The 19,876-nt window shown below is 59.9% G+C and overlaps 3 protein-coding genes across 6 annotated transcripts; 2 read left to right on the forward strand and 1 right to left on the reverse strand.

Moving 5' to 3' along the window:
• Nucleotides 1-2,810: 2,810 nt before the first annotated feature.
• Nucleotides 2,811-9,588, forward strand: BCL6B (BCL6B transcription repressor). Of its 2 annotated transcripts, none has more exons than XM_082708322.1 (9): nt 2,811-3,873; nt 4,406-4,596; nt 4,843-5,064; nt 5,175-5,522; nt 5,758-5,882; nt 6,661-6,825; nt 6,909-7,039; nt 7,157-7,294; nt 7,614-9,588. In XM_082708322.1, the coding sequence occupies exons 2-9, from the start codon at nt 4,418-4,420 to the stop codon at nt 7,728-7,730; spliced, it is 1,425 nt and encodes a 474-aa protein (XP_082564448.1). In that variant the 5' UTR covers nt 2,811-3,873; nt 4,406-4,417; the 3' UTR covers nt 7,731-9,588. The 2 variants fall into 2 exon arrangements, with proteins under 2 accessions (XP_082564448.1, XP_082564447.1); XM_082708321.1 differs by having other exon boundaries at nt 3,795-3,931.
• A 1,128-nt stretch (nt 9,589-10,716) lies between these two features.
• Nucleotides 10,717-15,432, forward strand: SLC16A13 (solute carrier family 16 member 13). The gene is made up of 4 exons (XM_082707920.1): nt 10,717-12,560; nt 12,704-12,847; nt 13,463-14,200; nt 14,939-15,432. Exons 1-4 carry the CDS (start codon nt 12,362-12,364, stop codon nt 15,133-15,135), a joined length of 1,278 nt encoding a protein of 425 aa, XP_082564046.1. The 5' UTR covers nt 10,717-12,361; the 3' UTR covers nt 15,136-15,432.
• A 494-nt stretch (nt 15,433-15,926) lies between these two features.
• Nucleotides 15,927-18,569, reverse strand: SLC16A11 (solute carrier family 16 member 11). Of its 3 annotated transcripts, none has more exons than XM_082707919.1 (5): nt 18,389-18,569; nt 17,938-18,145; nt 17,541-17,684; nt 16,573-17,340; nt 15,927-16,487 (listed from the first exon to the last, which is right to left on the reverse strand). In XM_082707919.1, the coding sequence occupies exons 2-5, from the start codon at nt 18,137-18,139 to the stop codon at nt 16,258-16,260; spliced, it is 1,344 nt and encodes a 447-aa protein (XP_082564045.1). In that variant the 5' UTR covers nt 18,140-18,145; nt 18,389-18,569; the 3' UTR covers nt 15,927-16,257. The 3 variants fall into 3 exon arrangements, with proteins under 3 accessions (XP_082564045.1, XP_082564043.1, XP_082564044.1); XM_082707917.1 differs by having other exon boundaries at nt 18,394-18,472; XM_082707918.1 differs by lacking the exon at nt 18,389-18,569 and having other exon boundaries at nt 17,975-18,104.
• Nucleotides 18,570-19,876: the final 1,307 nt, after the last annotated feature.

Below are 19,876 nucleotides of genomic sequence, written 5' to 3' on the forward strand. Positions count from 1 at the left end.
TCTCTCCTGAAAACAGGGGACACTTTCCTCCCCACTTACCTCAGCTACTCTCCCCTGAGATCCTGGTCCCCTATTTTGAAGGGAGCAAAATTTGGGGTGCATCCCTCACATTTGGGGTGCAGGAGAAAGGAGCCGCCCCAGTCGCATCGCTGGCCTCCTTCCTTTCGGCTGGCTCAGGGAGTGGGGAGTGCCCTAGGGAGGGGGGACCCCCATAAGAGAGCTCAGAAGGGGGTTCCTCCATTCCCAGTCAGAATTGGGGACACCCCCCCAAACCCGTCCCAGCCCATCCGTCTCCAACTCGGCGGGAGAGGCAGCTGCAATGCCCCAGTCAGATTCCCCCAACACTACATTCCTCACCCCATCTAGAGGGGTCCCGGGGGCCCCAAAAAATCCCAAAAAAATCTAGGATGTTGGCAGGACGGTCCTGGACTAGCACCCCAAATTTGGGGTCCTCAGATACCCCCGTTTTTTCAGGAAAATTCCGTCTTTCACCTGCCTCCCGCCAGCCCTGCTCTGTCCCGATGCCAATTTTGGAAGTCACTCCCTCCTTCCTCCTCCCCGTCTCTCCAGGCCCCCCCGCTCGGGGGCGAGGGTCCAGGAAACCTGGCTTCCAGACCGGGGGGCACTCCTCGAAGGGCCAAGGGCCAGGAGGTCAAGCTCATAGCCCCAGTCTTAGGGAAGCAGGAAAGCCCGATCCTCCCCTCCCCTCCCCCCTGGCTGGTCTCCGTGGTGGTTTAAGGAAAGCCTGGAGGATTGGAATCTGCCATTGCTGTTGCACAGGCAGGTTTTTTGCCTTGGGTTGGGGGGGTGGGCGGTGGGAGGGAGGGAGGGGAGGAGAGCCGGAGAGAGCAGGGACCCAGGCGTGCAGAGCTGGCCTGGCTTACCCCCTCGCCCCTACTGCCGTGGGGCACCCCTCCCCCCACCCACCTCACCCACATTCCCAGTCCTCCGTCTGCTTTCTGTTTGGGGCTCTCATCCTGGAAACACAGGGTACAAGAATCACCTCCTTGCACCCCCTCCACCACCTCTCCTTGCCAAAGTTCCAACAGCACTATCCTAGTCAGGGGTGTTCCCGTTACCACGGGCTACCCCATCCCCCCCCATCTTCCCAGAAAGTGAGGTGTGCTCCCTTAAGAAATTGGGGTTCAGAGTCTGAAACTGCCTTCTCTCCGTCAGATCTATCCAGGTCACATAGAAATAAGAGGAGATACACTACCAACTACCTTTCCAAATTTCTCCCTTCAAGTCCTGGGCATAATTGGGGGTTCAGTAAAGAAAGAGACTTCTAGAATCTGGGGTGAGAGGGAGCTAGCTATAAGCAAAGGACATCCCAAACCAGCTTCATGCTCCAAATTAAGTGAACCCCCAAATCAGGCTCACCTTACAACCCATCCCTCGGCTTCATCAAATACATCCAAAAAGTGACAAAACACCCCCAAATAATGACACCCCAAAACTTTAGTCTCCTACCCTGCGCCCTCACCTTGTTTCTCCCCCTGGGAAAAGCTTCGTGGCTATCTATGTATACACAGGCCACTCTGCCTTCAAAGTAAGTTTCCACAACATTCAAGTACCAAGGTCCGTTTCCCCTCAATGACCCACAATCACACACAAGGCCTTCAAACCCGCTCCCAGCTTCCTATTACGTTCCACCTCAAGCTAACAAAAAACGTCAGATTGAATTTCATGTTCCCCCAAATCTAACCCCAGCCTTGAAACGTACATGGCTTCCCAAAACAGACTGTACCCCCAAATCAGCATGACTACTCTACTTGAAATCAGATTGTCCATACACACCAATGACTATCGATCCGCAACACAAAACCCTCATCGACCTCCCGAAGCACGCCTAGCAGGTTGTCCTGACATTCCAAGATGACAATCTCCAGATTATGGGGGTCAGGGTCCCCAAAACTAACACAGCTTCAAAATCAGCTCCCTGCCTCAAACGTACCACTGGAGCTCAGGCTCAGGCCTTCTGAGTGCAGCCCCCAGTGCCCAGAACCATCCTACTAACTCAACCCATAAAAAACATATACTCCACAACAGACCAGGTAACCCAAAATCAACTCCACCCTGATACCAAAGGGAACCCCCTGTTGGACTCCCACCTCCAGACTCAGCAGAGGTCACAGTAACCCTCACATACAAAAGCCACAGCATGGTCCTGAATCCCGAGGGGTCCCGGATTCCCAATTTCTCCGCAGTTCTTTCCTGCACCCAAATAAAGACACCCTCGGGTCAGATAAAGACACCGCAGGCCCGTAGGCAGCTCCATGGATAATGGCCAGTCATTCCCAGACACCTATGGACTCTCTTGAACCCAATGCAAGTCCTGCTTCACAGCTAGAACTCAGCTCTGCACCCCTCCTCCAAATAAACATCGCGTCCCCCCAACCTCTCCCCAAACAAAATATGAGGGTGGGACTCGTGCCCATCTCCCAGATCAGGAACCTCCAATTAGGGTTATCGGTGATCGGGCCCCTCCTGCCCTGTCTCTCTCCTTTTACCCCTGAGGCCCTCCCTGATTTTCCTTCTCTCTGTCCATCCCACCCAACCCTCAGATTAATGTTCGCTAAAAATTCACCTCTACCGACAGATAACAGGGTATAGCTTCATGAGAAAAGAGAACCCTGAGCTCCCAGGGCTCAGACCCCACTCCTGGTCCCACCACTTCCCTTGCTCCCAGAGCCCACGGATTTCTCACCCCAGATTAGGAACCCCAGCCTCGGAGGGAAGTCCCCTCTGTCGCCTAACTCTCCCTCCCTCCGCCCAGCCTTCGTCCCCCCCCACCCCACCCCCCAGGAGACAGAGGAACAAAATCAACCAGCGCAAAGGGGAGGAGGACGAAGGCGTCCGCCTCTGAGACCGAAGGGATCCTGCGCCCTGGTCCGAGTGGACCCCAGCCGGGTGGAGACGGCAAGGCGAGGCTAGTGCTCGTCCGCCCCCTCGTGGAAGGAGTCGAGCATTGCGGGGGGTTTGCCTACTTGCCGCGCTGGAACGGGGCGTCCCGCCAGCCTCCGAGCGTAGCCGACGGGCGGGTGCCCGAGGCCCTTAGTGAGCTGGGACTGGGGGAGGGCGAGCGGGCTTTGGGCGGGAGTCTGTGTCTCTGGATCCCTACAAGAATTCAGAAGGGAGTCGGGAGCGAGGGTCCGGACGCCCAGGTCTCCTGAGCGTCTCTCGACCCCCAGCCGGGGCTTTCCCCACCTCCTCGAGGGGAAGCAGCTGGCGGAGCCGTCCGGTCGCAGGACAATGGAAGGAAACGAACTAGAAATCATATCCGTCCCCTCCCCGCCCCGCCCGATCAGAGCCCCCCTTTCTGCAGGCCCTGCTAGAGGACCCTGTCATTCGCACCGCGCCCTCCCGCTGTCTGGGACCCCACGCGAGTGCGCCGGGGCCTCCCCAAACCGGGTGCCCCGTTGGGTTCCCCTTTATCTCCCCTGACACCGTCCGTGGGAAGGGGGAATACCGCTGTATTCACTCTCCAGTTGACAGGCACCCCCCTTTCAAAAGCCAACACACGGATTTTCGCTGCCTCCGGCCCCTCGACGACCCGGGTCGCCCCTATTTCCAATATCGCTATCCCCCGCCTCCTCCCCAGTGCCAGTGTCCCCTCGCCGGTCCCACTTTACGTTGCCCGAGACCCCTTACGTTACGACCACCCAGGGTTTCTGAGGTCCCGCCCTCTGGCCGGAGACCCCGCCCCGGGCTCGCCATCTGGAGAGCGAGGGAGGAAGGAAGGATACAGACCCAGGCGTTCACCCCACCTCCACCCCCGCCCCCGCCATCCCGGCCAGATAAAGGAGCCGACGCCAGGAGGGGAGCGAGACCCCGCCCCCCGAGAAGAGCGGCCGCAGCCCCTGCGGGACGGGGGTAAGAACGACGGACCGAGGGAGCCGGACTCCTGGGTTCCCGAAAAGGGTTGCTGATGGTAGGAAGATTGAGGCCCGGTGTTTGGGCTGAACTAGGGGTCCGGGACCAGACAGGAGTGGAATTCTGTGCTTCAGAGAGGGTGCCTGGGTGGGATTTAGAGGGGTGTGGACGCGGGCCGCCCGGGGTGCCCGGGCAGGCCGGACACCTGAGATTGAGGCGCGCGGTTAGGCTGAGGGGAGCGGGGTGCTGCTGCGGCACGAGCAGTCGAGCCGAGGGCGCCGTGGGCCAGACCCCACGCAGGCCGTCGACGCCGCGGCGTAGGAACATCCACCCCGCGCAGGTACAGTGGAGTCTAGCCGGGAGGCGAGCGCCGGTGGGCTGGGGGCGGAAAGCACTAGACGGACTCCATGAGGCTGCGCGAGCCGGGCTGGGGGGCTCGGCCCGGGCTGCACGTCGGCCGGAGGGGCGAACTGCGGAGGGAAGGTGTCTGAGCACCGCCCAGGTCGCTGAGCCCTTTCTCGGGCACCCGCAGGCCTGCGTCGCCATGGGTTCCACCCGCACTCCGGAGGGCGCGCTGGGCTACGTGCGCGAGTTCACCCGCCACTCCTCCGACGTGCTGGGCAACCTTAACGAGCTGCGCCTGCGCGGGATCCTCACCGACGTCACCCTGCTGGTCGGAGGGCAGCCCCTGCGAGCTCACAAGGCGGTTCTTATCGCCTGCAGGTTCGAGGAGGGTCTGGGGGGGGGGGGCGTGGGGCGGGACCAATGGGAAAGGGTGGTGTCATAAGGTCCTCGGGAGGGGATCCGGGAGGGGATCCGGAGCCAAGCCTTCTGGGAGCAGGAGGCTGAGCGTCGAGTGGAGCGCGTCGGGGAACTGGGGGGATGATGGGGAGGAGATGGAGCTTCCTCGTGTTGCGTGTGTCGGTGGATTCCTTGGGCCTTGACGTAGCCTATCTGCCTTCTCTGCAGTGGCTTCTTCTATTCGATTTTCCGAGGCCGCGCAGGCGTGGGGGTGGATGTGCTCTCCCTGCCCGGGGGCCCCGAAGCCGGAGGCTTCGCTCCTCTCCTGGATTTTATGTACACGTCACGTCTACGCCTCTCTCCTGCCACTGCACCGGCGGTCCTCGCGGCCGCCACCTACTTACAGATGGAACACGTGGTTCAGGCCTGCCACCGTTTCATCCAGGCCAGGTGAGGGGGCCCCCACTCCGTGTCCTCTGTTGAGTGAGGTGGCATCCCAGGTGTCACGGGTAGATGTCAAGATCAGGAAGGAGCACTAATATCCATCACACTTTTCCCAGCTATGAACCTTTGGGCATCTCCTTGCGGCCTTTGGAGGCGGAACCCCCGAGGCCCCCAACGGCCCCTCCACCAGGCAGCCCCAGGCGCTCTGAAGGGCATCCAGACCCACCTACCGAATCTCGCAGCTGCAGTCAAAGGTCCCCCAGCCCAGGCAGCCCAGACCCCAAGGCCTGCAACTGGAAAAAGTACAAGTTCATCGTGCTAAACTCTCAGGCCGCCCAAGCAGGGAGCCTGGCGGGGGAGAGGAGTGCTGGCCAACTGTGCCCCCAAGCCAGGCTCCCCAGCGGCGACGAGGCTTCCAGCGGCAGCGGCAGTGAAGAAGGACCCATTCCCGGTCCCCAGAGCAGGTACAGACCCTGGAACCTCAAGAACTGGCAGAGGCTGGCCTCAGCTGGGAGATCAGGAGCCAGGAGGGAGGGGGTGGGACTTCCAAAGCACCACCAGTTCTGGCTCACTGGTCAGTGTTGGCTAACCTCCAGAGGGTAAGCCAGCCTCTGGCTCCGAATTCTCCAGGCCAGAATGCCTCCCCCCCCCCAATAAAATCTCTCCTAATCCTTTTCTCTGGGCTTGCCACCTGCCTAGGCTCTCTCCATCTGCTGTCACGGGACACTTCAAATGTGGGGCTCCAGTCAATAGCCCCCACCTCCTCACAGCCCCGGCTCAAGAGACCTCTGCATCGCAGTCTGGGCGGGCTTGTCCGCCACCAGGTCAGAGCCCTTCCTTTTACCAATGTCCTTGGCTTTTCTCCTCAGGCTGCTCAAGGCCAGTTTGGGCTAAAAGGAAAGGCCGGTCCCAATTACTGCAAACTGGAATCACCTCGGGAGCTCTTAAAAACCCCATTGCCCAGGTCACATCCCACAGATCAGAGTGTCTGGATGTGGGAGCCAGGAATCAGTATTTCTTTTAAAGCTTCCAATGAGCCGCCAAGTTTGGGAACTTCCGGCCTATTCCCATCAGGGCTGAGTGGTGGGCCCAGGCTTGGCAGGGCCTCTCTGGCAAGCTGTTGAGCAGAGCAGTGGTCCAAGAGAGGAGAGAGAACAGAATCTTAACACAGCACCTGGGACCTCTACCTACCACCACCACTATTTTTTTTAAAGATTTTATTTATTTATTTATTTGACAGAGATCAAAGTAGGTAGAGAGGCAGGCAGAGAGAGGAAGGGAAGCAGGCTCCCTGCTGACCAGAGAGCCCGATGCGGGGCTTGATCCCAGGACTCTGGGATCATGACCTGAGCGGAAAGCAGAGGCTTTAACCCACTGAGCCACCCAGGCGCCCCCACCACCACTATTGAAGAGATTAGCAGAGTAGTCTGAAGTCAGACACACGAAGTCAGATCCTGGCTTGGCCTCTTATGAACCATGGGACCTTGAGTAAGTCGAATGAGCTCCAGAGCCTTAACAGTAAGTTGGGGGGAAAGAAAACCCACTAGGAGTGTGGCTTGAGGACTCACTGGAATTGTCACTACCCACCCACCCCCCTCCCAGGAAGTGAACCGTTCAGCTGCCAGAACTGTGAGGCAGTCGCTGGGTGCTCATCGGGGCTGGACCCCTTGGCTCCCGGGGATGAGGACAAGCCCTACAAATGTCAGCTCTGCCGGTCTGCCTTCCGCTACAAAGGCAACCTGGCCAGTCACCGCACGGTGCACACAGGTAAGGGAGGAGAAAGTCCCGGCCCTCGTGCTCGTGGGCGTCCTAAGGCCGAGGACCTGATCTCCAGGCTTCCCTGCCCTCAGGGGAGAAGCCCTACCACTGTTCCATCTGCGGAGCCCGCTTTAACCGGCCAGCCAACCTGAAGACGCACAGCCGCATCCATTCGGGAGAGAAGCCCTACAAGTGTGAGACCTGCGGCTCGCGCTTCGTGCAGGTGCGGGGCGCGTCTGGGAGCGGGCTCCGGGCAGATCTGCCGGAGGGCGGGGCTCGCCGTGGGGGACTGGGGGTGTGCCTCTCGGACGCGCGGTCTGAGGTCCCCCTGCCTTCCCAGGTAGCGCATCTGCGCGCGCACGTGCTGATCCACACCGGGGAGAAGCCCTATCCTTGCCCTACCTGCGGCACTCGCTTCCGCCACCTACAAACCCTCAAGAGCCACGTTCGCATCCACACGGGGGAGAAGCCCTACCACGTGAGTGCGGGACCTGGCCTGGCTCTTACCTGGGGGCGGGGCTCCCGGAGCTCTCCGAAGTGGGCGGAGTCCTGGAAGATAAGGGGCGGGGCCGGGGCTGGGACGCGCGCGCGCATAGAAGTTAGGCTCCGGACTGGGCCGCGTCCGGGGGGCGGAGCTAGGAATGGAAGGGGCGGGGCCTAGCTCTGCGGCCCCAGAGGAGGACCTAGGGAGACGCGAGGACCGAGGAGCCTCTCTCCCGTGGAGAGCTGGCCTGGACTGCTGTCCCTCCGGGGTGGTTGGGGAGGGGGCGGGAGCTGACCTGGCTGTCCCCGTACAGTGCGACCCCTGCGGCCTGCATTTCCGGCACAAGAGTCAGCTGCGCCTGCATCTGCGCCAGAAGCATGGAGCGGCGACCAACACCAAAGTGCACTACCACATTCTGGGGGGGCCCTAGCTGCGCGCGCCGGCCGGATCCCACGAGCTTCCCGGACACCCGGAGAGCTGCGGGCTTGGGCGTGGGGGGCGTGCGAGGCCCCTCGGGTGTCAGAAACAGCCACCACCTTGAATTCTCGCTGGGGAGAGCAGGGGTGGCAGGTCCGTTCTTGATCTGCCTCCGTTTTGCTGGTCAAAACCTCTTCCCCACAATCCAAGTTGTTTCCGAGGAGACAGCCAGATGGGAGCTGCGGGTGGCGGGGCGGGCAGGGGGCGAGGCTGGAGGGACGGCCCTCCACCTGCAGCGCCCCTCTCCTTTGGTTTCTTTGTAAATATAATTTATTGAGGCCTGTGGGTGGCACCAGGGCCTTCATCCCATGGCATTTCCCACATCCCCCTTCCAGAAGTGTGATCCAAGGTGGCCTGAAGCACAAGTGTGTGGGGTCACAGCTCTGCTGGCAGAGATGAGCACTTGGCTGTCTCCTTTGGCTTGACTGTTTCATGTGTTTGCTTGTGGTAACTTCATCTTCAGAGTTGTTTCTCCTGTGTGCTTGTCCGTGCTTTGGGAATGGAGAAAGGGTCTCTCTGTATACTGTCCCTCCCAGTCCTAGGTCTGGAACCTTATTTGTTCTAGGGCAGCTCTGGGGACATGTGGGGTTGTGGAATTGGGTCAGGAACCCTCTTTGGTATTCTGGGTATTGTAGGTTCTCTAGCGGGCTAGAACTGCATATAGACTCCCCTCTAGTTCCAAGACTTAGAGGACCATTTTTTGTTTTTGTTTTTGTCTTTGTCTTTGTTTGGTGAGCCGGAAATGGAGGTCTGGTCACCTCGGTATGGCTCCACTGTGTCGATCTGCCATGCGCTCTGCTTTAGTTGAGCTCAGAATCCTCCCCCTGGGGCCTGTTCTCAGCACTGGGTTGATCCCTTCCTTATCAGAGATGACACAGCCTTTTCTGATTCTGCCCAGACTCAAAGAATGCTATGACCTATGGGAGAATTATTAAACTCTATCTTGACTAAGAGATAAAGAGCCATGACCAGTCCTTAACTGTAGAGGTGTCTGGGTTCCAATGTTCCTTGGGGTTCTCTCTACCTGAGACAAGTTCCTTCTTCATTTAGTGGGTTTTTGGACATCATCTGGCAAGTGTCCAGATTTCAGAAACTTCTTTCCCTCTAGAAGTTACAGGTATCTTTCTTACCTTAGAAAAGCTAGGTCTGTGACCTGGCCTTCCTGTCTGGAACTGGTGAATGCACTAGAACCTTCCACAGGGAGAGAAAAGGGGCTGAGTTCCTTTCTGGATTTGCTGTAGTTTGTGATTATGATTGGGATTACTGCTGGGATTAAAGATTTACAAGATTTAGAAAGTAATTGACTGGTGGTCCTTCTAGTTGACCAAGTATGTCTGGGTAGGATTAAGAGGTTGGTTGAGGGGCACAGTCTCCATTGTAGGTCAGGTAAGTAGAAAGTTGGGAATGGGGTTGCCTCTTAACTAGATGGAATGTCTGGAATGTGAGATGATACTCTGAAGCCTTCATTTACAGTCCTTCCCCTGCTGTCTTGGGACCTGTTTGATTGTGGGGTATGGATGGAGGGTAAGGGGCACTTTGAAATTTGCGAGGTGGGCTTCCATGAGCTGGGTCAGGACTAATCGCTGCCACTTGAGAACCAGCGAGAAAGCAACTTTTCTTTAACATTCCCTCTTCCTCCCCACTGCAGAACGGAAGCAGGGAGAGATCACAACAGAGAGATACTAGAAGGAACCATGATTGATTTTTTTTTTCCCCTAGTTGGATGGGCAGGTGGAGGTCGCTCATAGGGGTGGAAATGTTAGATCTTGCAAGATTTGAATCTTGGAATAAAGATGACTCTCTGTGCTGCCTACTGTGTCCCGGGTTATTGCCTGGGAGGATCTGGGAATGGGGTGAAACGTGGCAGGGGGGGAGGGTTCTTCCCTCCTAGATCCCGTCTCGTGTTCTGTGCCCATTCGACTGCCCCATCCCATCAGACGCTTCAGATAGCCCTTGTTCTCCCCTGCCCTTGCCTTCCAGCTCATTGTGTAGGAACCAGTGACTTCATGAAGTTTCTCCGGAGCCACCTGCATCCTGTGGCTCTGAAGTCACTTCCTGCCTGAGGTGTGGAGGCAGCAGGGAGAAACCAGGAAGCCACTAATAATACCAGGAGCCTGGGGGATGCATCCGTGCAGGAATCTGAATGCTTGGGACAACCCCCCCCCCCAACACCAACACCAGCGCCCCCCAAGGAAAATGGACAGGACTTGGGTCCCCTGAGGACAGAATAGCATGCAGATGGCAGGGAGAAGGTGAAGCCTGTGGTCAGGCCCCTCTACCCCTCCCCCCCAGGCCCCTCTGCCCCTCCCCCAGCAATGGGGCCTTGGAATCTACCCAGCACCCAGGCAGTGCTTCTCTCCCACCCTTTCCCTGTCCCGTTGTGTCCTGGGTGTGCATCTCTGTTCGGCTGGGGGGCAGAGGGTCACAATTCTGTTAAGTTCCCTCCCTTTTCAGACTTAAAATTCCTCATCTGGGGAATAAGTCTATTAACATGGCCTTCAGTTCCTGCCCACATTTACAGTGTGGGGTTTTGTTTCTCCATCTTAAAACTCATGACCTAGATTAGAGCTATTTCTAAGTAAAACATAAAACAAAAAGCCTACACTAAAACCTCCCTCCCCACCTGGACCCTGGCCACTTCAGTTTATGCCCCGTTGAAAATGAAATCAGCCAATATTACTTAGCCTGCAGTACCTATCAGGTCCTAAACTTAAGCATTCTTGTGCATGGCCTTTCGAATTCCGCTCCCCTGATAACCCTCAAGAGTAGGTACCATTATTATCCCCAATTTATAGTCGGGAAAACCAACTGAGAAGCTCGACATCTTGGTGATCCTATGTCCTCTGTGCACTTGTGTCCCTGTATACAGCCACATTGATGGCCTCGTCTTGGCCTATTTCCCACCACCCAACATGTTGACCCCACTTAACAAAGTTTGGGGGGGTATGATAATTTTTATTTCCTGCATATAAAATTAAAACTATAGGACTCAATATGCTTTTTTAAAATTACACAGCCCAGGGGTGCCCGGGTGGCTCAGTTGGTTACGCCCCGGAGACGTCATCTCAGCTCTGGTCATGATCTCAGGATGGTGAGAGAGAGAGAGCCCCATGTCAGGCTCTACACTCTGCAAGGAGCCTGCTTAAGACTCTCTGCTCCCAGGTCTCCTCCCCAGAGCCCCCCCCCCACCTTCGCGTGCACATGCACACTCTCTATAAACGGACAAAAAACAGCCTCTCATGTGTCACTTGTCTGGATATGAGCCCTTGAGCCCAAGTTGCAAGGTCAAAGTCCTGAGGGGCAGGAATTAGAAGGAAGAAACAAAGCCAAGCCATTAGTGTTATGTAAAGTGGAGAGACTGGATACTGGTTGAATAGGAGGGGCTGACCACCCCGTGATAAGAGCTACCCTCTTTCGACAACCCCATCACGAGATCAGAACCTGCTGTTAGGAAATAGTTTTACCAGAGGGCGGAGGAAAAGCTTTCAACCCCACTGAAGAGGGGGTGTAGGTGGTGCTGGGAGGCCCTGAGTGCATCCACGGCCGCCCTTCCTCTCCCGAGTTATTTTTGGTCTCTGTGACTTGTAGATTTCCTGTTAGCGAGGACAGAAGCAACAGGAACCGAGTCGCCACTGAAGACACAAGTGCCCGCAGTCCAACAGTCCGTTTCCCCAGTCTCTTCCTCGGCCCCGGGGCCCCTCGGGGATCCGGGCATCGGGGTTCTAGTGTGCACGGGCGCTGGGACAGGTATTTCGTTTGAGTCTTAGGGAAGAACCCCTACACTCACCCCGACCTGACCTTGCCAGTGGGCCCCTCATTCAGAAAGTTAGTGTCCTCTCCTGAACCGGTTTACCCCCCCAACCCTCCCCAACCCCCATGAGCTCCCTCCGTGAGGGTCTTGGTGCGGGATCCTGGACCGATCGGCTGGTGAGGTGGACGGGAAATGCAACAGCCTCCGGGCAGGTCCCTCCGTCACGCGGGGCCCATCGAGTCCGCCTTCCGAGGGCCCCCTCCTGACGCATGCGCCCCACTCACTGTCCGGGTCCAGAACCGAGCTCTAAGCCCCGCCCTGCCCTCCTGGCTCCACCTCCCCGGCTCCGGGGGTCCGGCTTCCCCACTGGCCAGCGGTGAACAGGCATGACAGCTGGGACCGGCAGGTTGCTGATGACCTCAGGGACCGCAGCGATAAGGCGGCGGGATAACCCGCACGGAGGCTGGCGCGCTGCAGAGCCGGCGCCCAACCCCAGAGCCGCCTCCGGACTCCAGGCTGAACGTCGGGGCCCCGCCCGGGCCGGTGCCGCCCAGGCCTCGACCAGCTGCGCTCGGCCCACGGAGCCCCGCCCCCGGGAGCCGCTGGCGCGGAGGCCGCCCGCTCTCCCCACCTAGGCTGCCCGGCCCGGGCCCGGGGAGAGGCTTAGGCGTCCACCGCAGCCTCCCTGCCTCCGGGGCTCGTCGGTGCCTTCCTCAGCAGCGGCAGCAGCCTGGCCTCCGCCGCGCGGGCGGCCGGGAGAGTAGAGGTGGGGGGTCCCGCGCCCTGCTCCCAACCGGGCTGCGCGGAGTGTCGGCAGCCCCGTGCCCTCGCCGATGGCACCCAGGGCCGAACCCCCCGACGGGGGCTGGGGGTGGATGGTGGTGCTCTCCGCGTTCTTCCAGTCGGCGCTGGTGTTCGGGGTGCTCCGCTCCTTCGGCGTCTTCTTCGTGGAGCTGGTGGCAGCGTTTGAAGAGCCGGCGGCGCGGGTCTCCTGGGTCGCCTCCATAGGGATCGCCGTGCAGCAGTTCGGGAGTGAGTGCCGCGCCCGGGTCCGCCTTGCTCCGTGGGACCGGGAGGGGGATGCGGGCACGCTGGGGAGGAAAGGACGGGGCTGGGGAGGCTACTGGCCAAGGACGCCGGAGAGATTCTCGCACGACTGTCTTCCTCTTTCTCAGGTCCCGTGGGCAGTGCCCTGAGCACGAAGTACGGGCCCAGGCCCGTGGTGATGGCGGGGGGCATCTTGGCTGCGTCGGGGATGCTGCTCGCCTCCCTTGCTACCTCCTTGACCCACCTGTACCTCAGTATCGGGCTGCTCTCAGGTGAGACCCTGGACAAGGGCAGGAGAGGCCAGCTGCCTCCCGACTTTCACCTTCTTCCTGCCAGCTCTGAGCGGCTAAGGAGGAGCCGATGGAAGGTTTTGGCGAGCGCCTGTGCCCGGAAGGGAAGGACGTCTTGAGAGCGTTGACTAAAGTGATCAGCATGAGCAGGGATATTGAGAAATTCAGAGATGTTGAGACCAGAATTTGCAAGCCTGGGGCTGGTGGGGCTGGAGTGTCTGAGGAAGAATGACCATGAAGTTATGCTAGGCACCGTGGCTGCAGAGTAGAAGCCATAATCCTAGTTTACAAGCAAAGAAAGGTTCTCGAAGCTTGTGTAACTTGGCAGACGGAGATCACACAGCCAGAAGTGGTATAGCCCGAGGTATAGATCCGAAGTTGGGATCTAGTTACTGTGCATGCAGTATTTCTAAGCCTCCACAGTCCCATCGGGTGTCTTAAGCCTGTCTTGCAGAAGAGGAGACCAAGGCTGGGAGAGGAAATAAAATACACAGGGTCGTACTGCTCGAAAACCAGGCCTGTGCTACCGTGGTGGGATTACCCAGTGCCCCGGGAGCCCTAAGAGTCCCCCAACCCCTCTCTCTTCCTTTTTGACAGGCTCTGGCTGGGCCTTGACCTTCACTCCGACCCTGGCTTGCCTGTCCCGTTACTTCTCTCGACGGCGATCCCTGGCCACAGGGCTGGCACTGACCGGCGTGGGCCTCTCTTCCTTTGCCTTTGCCCCACTCTTCCAGTGGCTGGTCAGCCACTATGCCTGGAGGGGGGCCCTACTGCTGGTGTCTGCCCTGTCCTTGCACCTGGTGGCCTGTGGTGCTCTCCTCCGCCCGCTCTCCCTGAGGGAGGACCCTATTGTGGGCGGCCCCGCGGCCCAGCTCACCTCCCTGCTGCATCACGGCCCCTTCCTCCGTTATACGGCTGCCATCACGCTCATCAACACTGGCTACTTCATTCCCTATGTGCACCTGCTGGCCCACCTCCAGGACCTGGATTGGGACCCACTGTCTGCTGCTTTCCTACTCTCAGTGGTGGCTGTCTCTGACCTCGTGGGACGTGTGGTTTCTGGGTGGCTAGGAGATGCAGTCCCAGGACCCGTGGCACGAATGCTGATGCTCTGGACTGCCCTGACGGGGGTGTCCCTGGCCCTGTTCCCTGTGGCTCGTGCTCCTACGGCCCTAATGACTCTGGCCGTGGCCTATGGCTTCACATCAGGGGCCCTGACCCCGGTGGCCTTCTCCGTGTTGCCTGAACTGGTAGGGACTGGAAGGATATACTGTGCCCTGGGACTGGTGCAGATGGTCGAGAGCATTGGGGGGCTGCTGGGGGCTCCTCTGTCAGGTAAGGAGGATCGGGTTTCCTGGGGTGGGCGGGTGTGCATCATAGCCATGTCATGCAATTTGGGGAGGGGACTAGTGACATTATAATGTGCATGAATATTGCCCTTGGGGATGGCACAGAACACGGCCTCCGTGGCCAATCTGAGCAGCCCCAAAGTGGGTCCAGGGACAAGGAAATAGGGGCCGTGGAAAGACTCTGAGGAGCTATGAGGGCCCCGTGGCTGGGTATCTACAGATACCCGGTGCTCAGAGGTATCTGTACCTTGGGTGCTCAGAGGACCTGGCTGGACCCAGCCAGACGTTGCCTGCAGGTGTCTGGCTCTTCCCTTAGCCTACTGGGCCCCCCGCCAGCTGTCTGAGCTGTTGGGTCAAAGTTTTCCACAGCCCAGATGCCAAAACCTTCAGACCCTTAACTTTCTCCTCTTAACTATTAACTGAAAGTGTAGACACGAAGGCCACAGTTGCTTGAAAGAAAGGCACAGGTGCACTGGCCCCATCTGGATACCCAAGTCTCCGCTGGCTGGCTTGGAGGCCCTTCCTGAAGGCAGGAAAGAGGTTGAAATTTCCCTACAAAAATGACATGTAGAAACCTTGGGACACCAGAGTTCTCGAGCTCATCCCATTCTGTCTAAGTGAGTTCAAACTCTTCCGAGATGACGGGCTCAGGACTATGCTCTTCCCTTCATAAGTGTCAGGAAGTGGGGCACCCACGTGTGTTCTTTTTCTCTCTTGGACCTAGGTTACCTCCGGGATGTGACAGGCGACTACACAGTTTCTTTCGTGGTGGCCGGGGCCTTCCTTCTGGCAGGAAGTGGAATCCTCGTCACTCTGCCTCACTTCTGCTCCCCGGCCTCTGCCTCCAAGCCCCGGGACCTTGTCACAGAGGCAGTGGACACCACAGTCTCTCGGACCAGGGACACGCTGGGAGAGGACTGAACTGCACAAAGGGGCTGTCAGACCGAGAGGCCAGAGCTCGGCAGCTCCAGATTCTCCTCCTCTGGCCCATCCTGGTGCCCACAGAACCACAGTGCCTTAAGCATCTTGATCCGCTCCCCCACAGGGCAGGCCTGGGCTGGGCGGTGATCCTGCCTGGTGTGCACCAACCCCCTAGTATTTTGCTGAGGACTCTCATCTCTTCTTTGCTCCCACAACCTTTATGGAAGGATCCAGGAGCTCGGCCTTCTCCCCGGGGGCTGTGAATCAGCTGTGACAACTAAAGGCCAAGAGACTTAATATGTTTTACATGTGATCTCTAGTGTCGCCCACCAGCTTCCTTCTCTGCGGGCAGGTGCTTGGGAAAGGGGGATGCCCTTTTGAGATAAAACAATAAGGAAATGGGGTGATCATCAGAACCTCAAAAAGAGCTGGGGCCTGTGTGCTTGGGTTGGCCAAGTGGGCTCGTGGCTAAGAAGTGGAGGGAAGGTCCCCACTTTAACCCTGGACTCTGCTGTCTGGACCACACCCCCTCCGTCTGGCCCGCAGACCTCCCCTTTCCTACTGTCTCCCGAGACTTAGAGGACAGTGGTGAGGACACAGGGGTGGGAGGGTGGCTTGGGAGAAGGAGCTGCTACAGCAAGAGCTGAAGTCAGGTCCAGCATTTTCCTTGGGCTAGGGGAAGGAGCCTGAAATGCAGGGAGGGGTTAGCTGGGGGGTCCGGATGGGGCAGATGGCCCCCTCCCTCCTGAGCCCTCATCCCAACACACTGAAGCTGACAGGTAGGCAACTTCTCCGAGCTTCCCTGTGTTTTTATTGTTTTTTGAGAGAGAGAAAAAAAGAGTGACAGTGGAAGAGGGGCAGGGGGGGGAGAGAGAGAGAGAGAGAATCTTAAGCACGCCGCATGCCCAGTAGGGAGCCCACTCGAGGGTTTAATCTCAGGACCCTGAGATCATGACCTGAGTGACGTCAAGAGTCAGAGGCTTAACTGATGGAGCCCCCCTGGGGCCCCCTTTAATATCTTACGTAGAAGGAATGTTTGCATCCTCCCAGATTGGCTAACAGTTGGAACTTGCAAGAAACTGGATAGAAATTCTTTGCTGGGGGTGGGGCTCGAACTCGTGGTCAACAAGCAGTGTCCAGAGCGGACTGGGGGCCTCCAGGGGAAAGCAGGGCGACTTGAGGAGCTGGGAGCAGCTCCCCCCTCTCGGGGAGAGGCGTGGCCGGCCTGGAGGCTGGCCGGCAAGAGGGCAGCGCCCCGGGCAGCCCCATGTAGATGAAGCTGCCAGAGAGGATAAAAGAGCCGCAGGCGAGGAAGGAGGCGGTGAAATCTCCCGTCTCGTCCCTTAGGAAGCCTGTGAGGAAGGGGAAAGGAATTTAGGGGCCTGGGATCCCGGGCAGAGGACGGTTGCGAGCAGATCTGTTCGCTCGGGCCCTTACCTGACAGCGGAGGGCCCAGAAGCCCCCCGAGGCTCATCAGCATCATCACCAGCCCGGTGGCCTGGACCACGCCTCCGACGCCCACCAGCCCCGGGAGCACCCCGAACACCAAGGGCGCGTAACTTCCTGCGCTGAGCCCGTAGGCCCCGGCCGCGGCCAGCAGGGCCCCTTCGCAGCCCTCCCGGCTGCCCACCAAGGGCACCAGCCCAACGGCCAGCAGCCCCAGCCCGGTCAGGGCCCCGAACACCGCCAGCAGCCTCGAGAGAGCCACCCAGCCCTGGTCCGCCAGCCACCCGCTGATGAGCCGCGCGCCCGCATCCCCCACCGCAGCCACCGCCACCACCAGCGCCGCCCCATACCCGCCCAGGCCCAGGTCTAAAGCGTGAGGGGCCAAGTGCACGTAGGGGACGAAGTAGCCGCCCCCGACTAGGGCTGTGCCCAGGGCGAACACCAAGAAGGCCCGGCGCGCGAAGAGGTCCAGGCCGAGGGCGGCTAAGGGCCCGCGGGGTGGGGCCGGGGGGTCGTCAGGGAGCACCAGGGGTCTCAGGAGGGCGCCACAGGGGGCGAGGTGGAGGGTGATGGCGCCGAGGAGGAGGAGGGCGCCCCGCCAGCCGAAAGAATCAAGGAGGAGCTGCAGGGTGGGCGCCAGCAGCAGCGAGGAGGCCCCGTTGCCCGTGAGGGCCAGCCCCACGGCCAGGACTCGACGGCGGGAGAAGTAACGGGACAGGGTCCCGAGCGCCGGGGCGAACACCAGCGCCCAGCCGGAGCCTGCGGACGGACGGCACGGGATGAGGACCGGGATTCAAGACGCGGGCTCCGGCGATCCCGGCCCCGCCCCTCCGAGGCCCCGCCCGTCGCGAGAGGCCCCGCCCGTCGCGGAAGGCCCCGCCCCTCGGGCCTCCAGCCCCCAAGAAGCGCGCCCCTCTCCAGCATCACCCCTTGGGGACCCGGTACCCCTCTCCCCTCACCGGCAAGGACGCCCAGGCCCAGGTAGAGGTGCAGCAGACTGCGGGCGAACGCCGAGAAGACGAAGCCCAGCGAGGTGAGGACGCCCCCGACCATCACCACGGGGCGCGCCCCCCAGCGGGTGCTCAGGGCGCTGCCCACTGGGCCTGGAAGGGGGCGGAGTCAACGGAAGACACGCCTCTGCGCCCCAAACTTGATCCAACACTTCTCCTTGGAGGCTGGCCAGGCCTAAAACGTCTCCCCCAACCTAAGAGCTCCTCCCCTTGACCTAGAGACCCTCCGTTTTCTGGGACTCGGTCCCACCGGGCGCCCTTTCCCAGGGAGTCCGGTCATCAGGTGGGTCATCCATCTCCGCCAATCCACCCCAGTTCCCGCCTCCCGCCTCGGGGCCCCCCTCACTGGCTGCCTGCTGCACCGCCAGGGCCAGGGCGCTGACCCACGCGGTGTCCTGTGTGCTTCGGTCAAAGTGCTCCGCGAGGTCAGGGAGAGCAAGGCCCAGCGAGCGTAACAGCCCGTAGGAGAGGCCATTCACCGCGAAGGCTGCGGCCGCCACCACCCAGCCCCAGCCCCCGTCCGGGGGTCCGGCCGGCTTGGGAGTCATCGCCGTCTGGGGAAGGGGGAACACACCACGTCTGTGCCTCCTCTAGGGTCCTGGGCATCCCTGAGATCCGGGTTCCCGTGGCTGGCCCGGGGTGGGCACGTCCCCGGGGCACGGTAGGGCGGGGCGGAAGGAGGGGGAGCTAGGCCTAGGGATACATCTCCAGGGTGCGCGCGAGCTCCCGGGCCCGGGTGACAGCCGGATCTCCCGGGCCTGGGACTCCCCCTCCCACACGCATCCCTTCCCCCTTACCCGACCTCTCCGGGCGGTGGGGGGAGGGGAAGGACAAGGAGCAGCTGGGCCAGGTGTCCTCCCCGCTTGCTGCGCGGGCGGGGCCCCCCGAGGGGAGTGAGCGCGGAGATGGAGCCCCACCTGGACCGGCTCTCTCGGTAAACAGAGATCGCCACTGGGGGCCTGAGCCGCCTGGGACGCGGGGGTGCGGAGGGCGGGGAGCTGACACCGTCAGCCAATCGGCCGAGCTGCGGGTGAGGCCAGACTCTGAGTCCCACGGGGATTGAATTATACACACGCGCACACACACACACACACACACAGCCCCCGCAGAAGGAGCGGCGGCGGGGGGGGGGGTGAATGCAGGCGGCCCCTCCCAGCTCAAGCGCACGCACCTGCCGCCTGCTGCTCGCGGAGGAGACGCGGGGATCACAATCCCCAGGAAACCCAGGGCCCGGAGGCAACAGTTGGAAAGAAGGGTGACCCCCCCCCAAAGCCTGCCGCGAGGAGTACTTTTGTTCTCACGGAACTTTGCTGGGGGACCAGGTCATTCTCGGGTATCAAATCGCTGACCTCCACTCCGGGCTTGTTCCTTGCTCAGCAATAACCGGCCGTCCAGGGCAGACGGGGAAGAAGAGGGCTCCCTCCCTATGAGGAGCTGGGATGTGCCGGGCATCAACCCACGTCACCTGTTCCTGCCCAGGAGGAACCCCTCAAGAAGGCGTCCTGCCCATTTTCCAGATGAAGTCACTAGGAATAGAGAGGTTAGATGCCTTGTCCCCAAAGCACCGAGGTTAAAGATGGTGAGGACATACGAATTTGGGTTTGTCCCTCTGCGGAAGATACAGGGAGACCAGACCCAGCACGGAAACAGAAAGCCTCCCCACCCCCAGAGGGAATGGCCTGGGCACAGTGTGATACCTCACTGGCCTGGAAGGATCCCTGGGATGGGAATCGCTGAACACTTAGATTCAGCGTTGTAGAACAAGGTGGGAAATCCGGGACCTGCACCCAGGCAGTGGCTTCTTGAAGAAGTTGATTTGAAAGCACCGTTTCCACATTCAGGAGGCTTTTCTTGAGCTGTTTGAGTAAGACTGTTTCAGGTTCAGCGATGACACAGAATCAGAGAATTTGACGGTGTGCGCCTGGGAGCCACGCGGTGGCAGTGTTTCCTCGTCCTTGAGAGCGCGTCTGCAAATCCGAGGAAAACAGCCCATTTCTCTCCTTTGGCGATTAGGCCTTTCACCACGGAAGGAACACTCCCTCCCCATTACACACACAAGTCTCATGCCCAGCTTTTACTCACTCCTAAATTTGTGCATCTGCCGTCCCCTCTCCCTGCAATGTCCTGGATGGGGAACAGGTGTCCTTGAAGGTAGCCGGTTCTGCCCAGAACGCCCTAGGAGAGTGGTCTCACTGGTTTCCCCCACCTGGGCTGCTGTTGTGGGAGACACCCGGCAGGGGAAGCGGGCCAGTCCTCAGCCACGGGGCATGCAGAAGGAAGCCTAC

This window comes from Mustela nivalis (assembly GCF_964662115.1).
Source record: "Mustela nivalis genome assembly, chromosome: 17".
Classification (NCBI taxonomy): Eukaryota; Metazoa; Chordata; class Mammalia; order Carnivora; family Mustelidae; genus Mustela; species Mustela nivalis.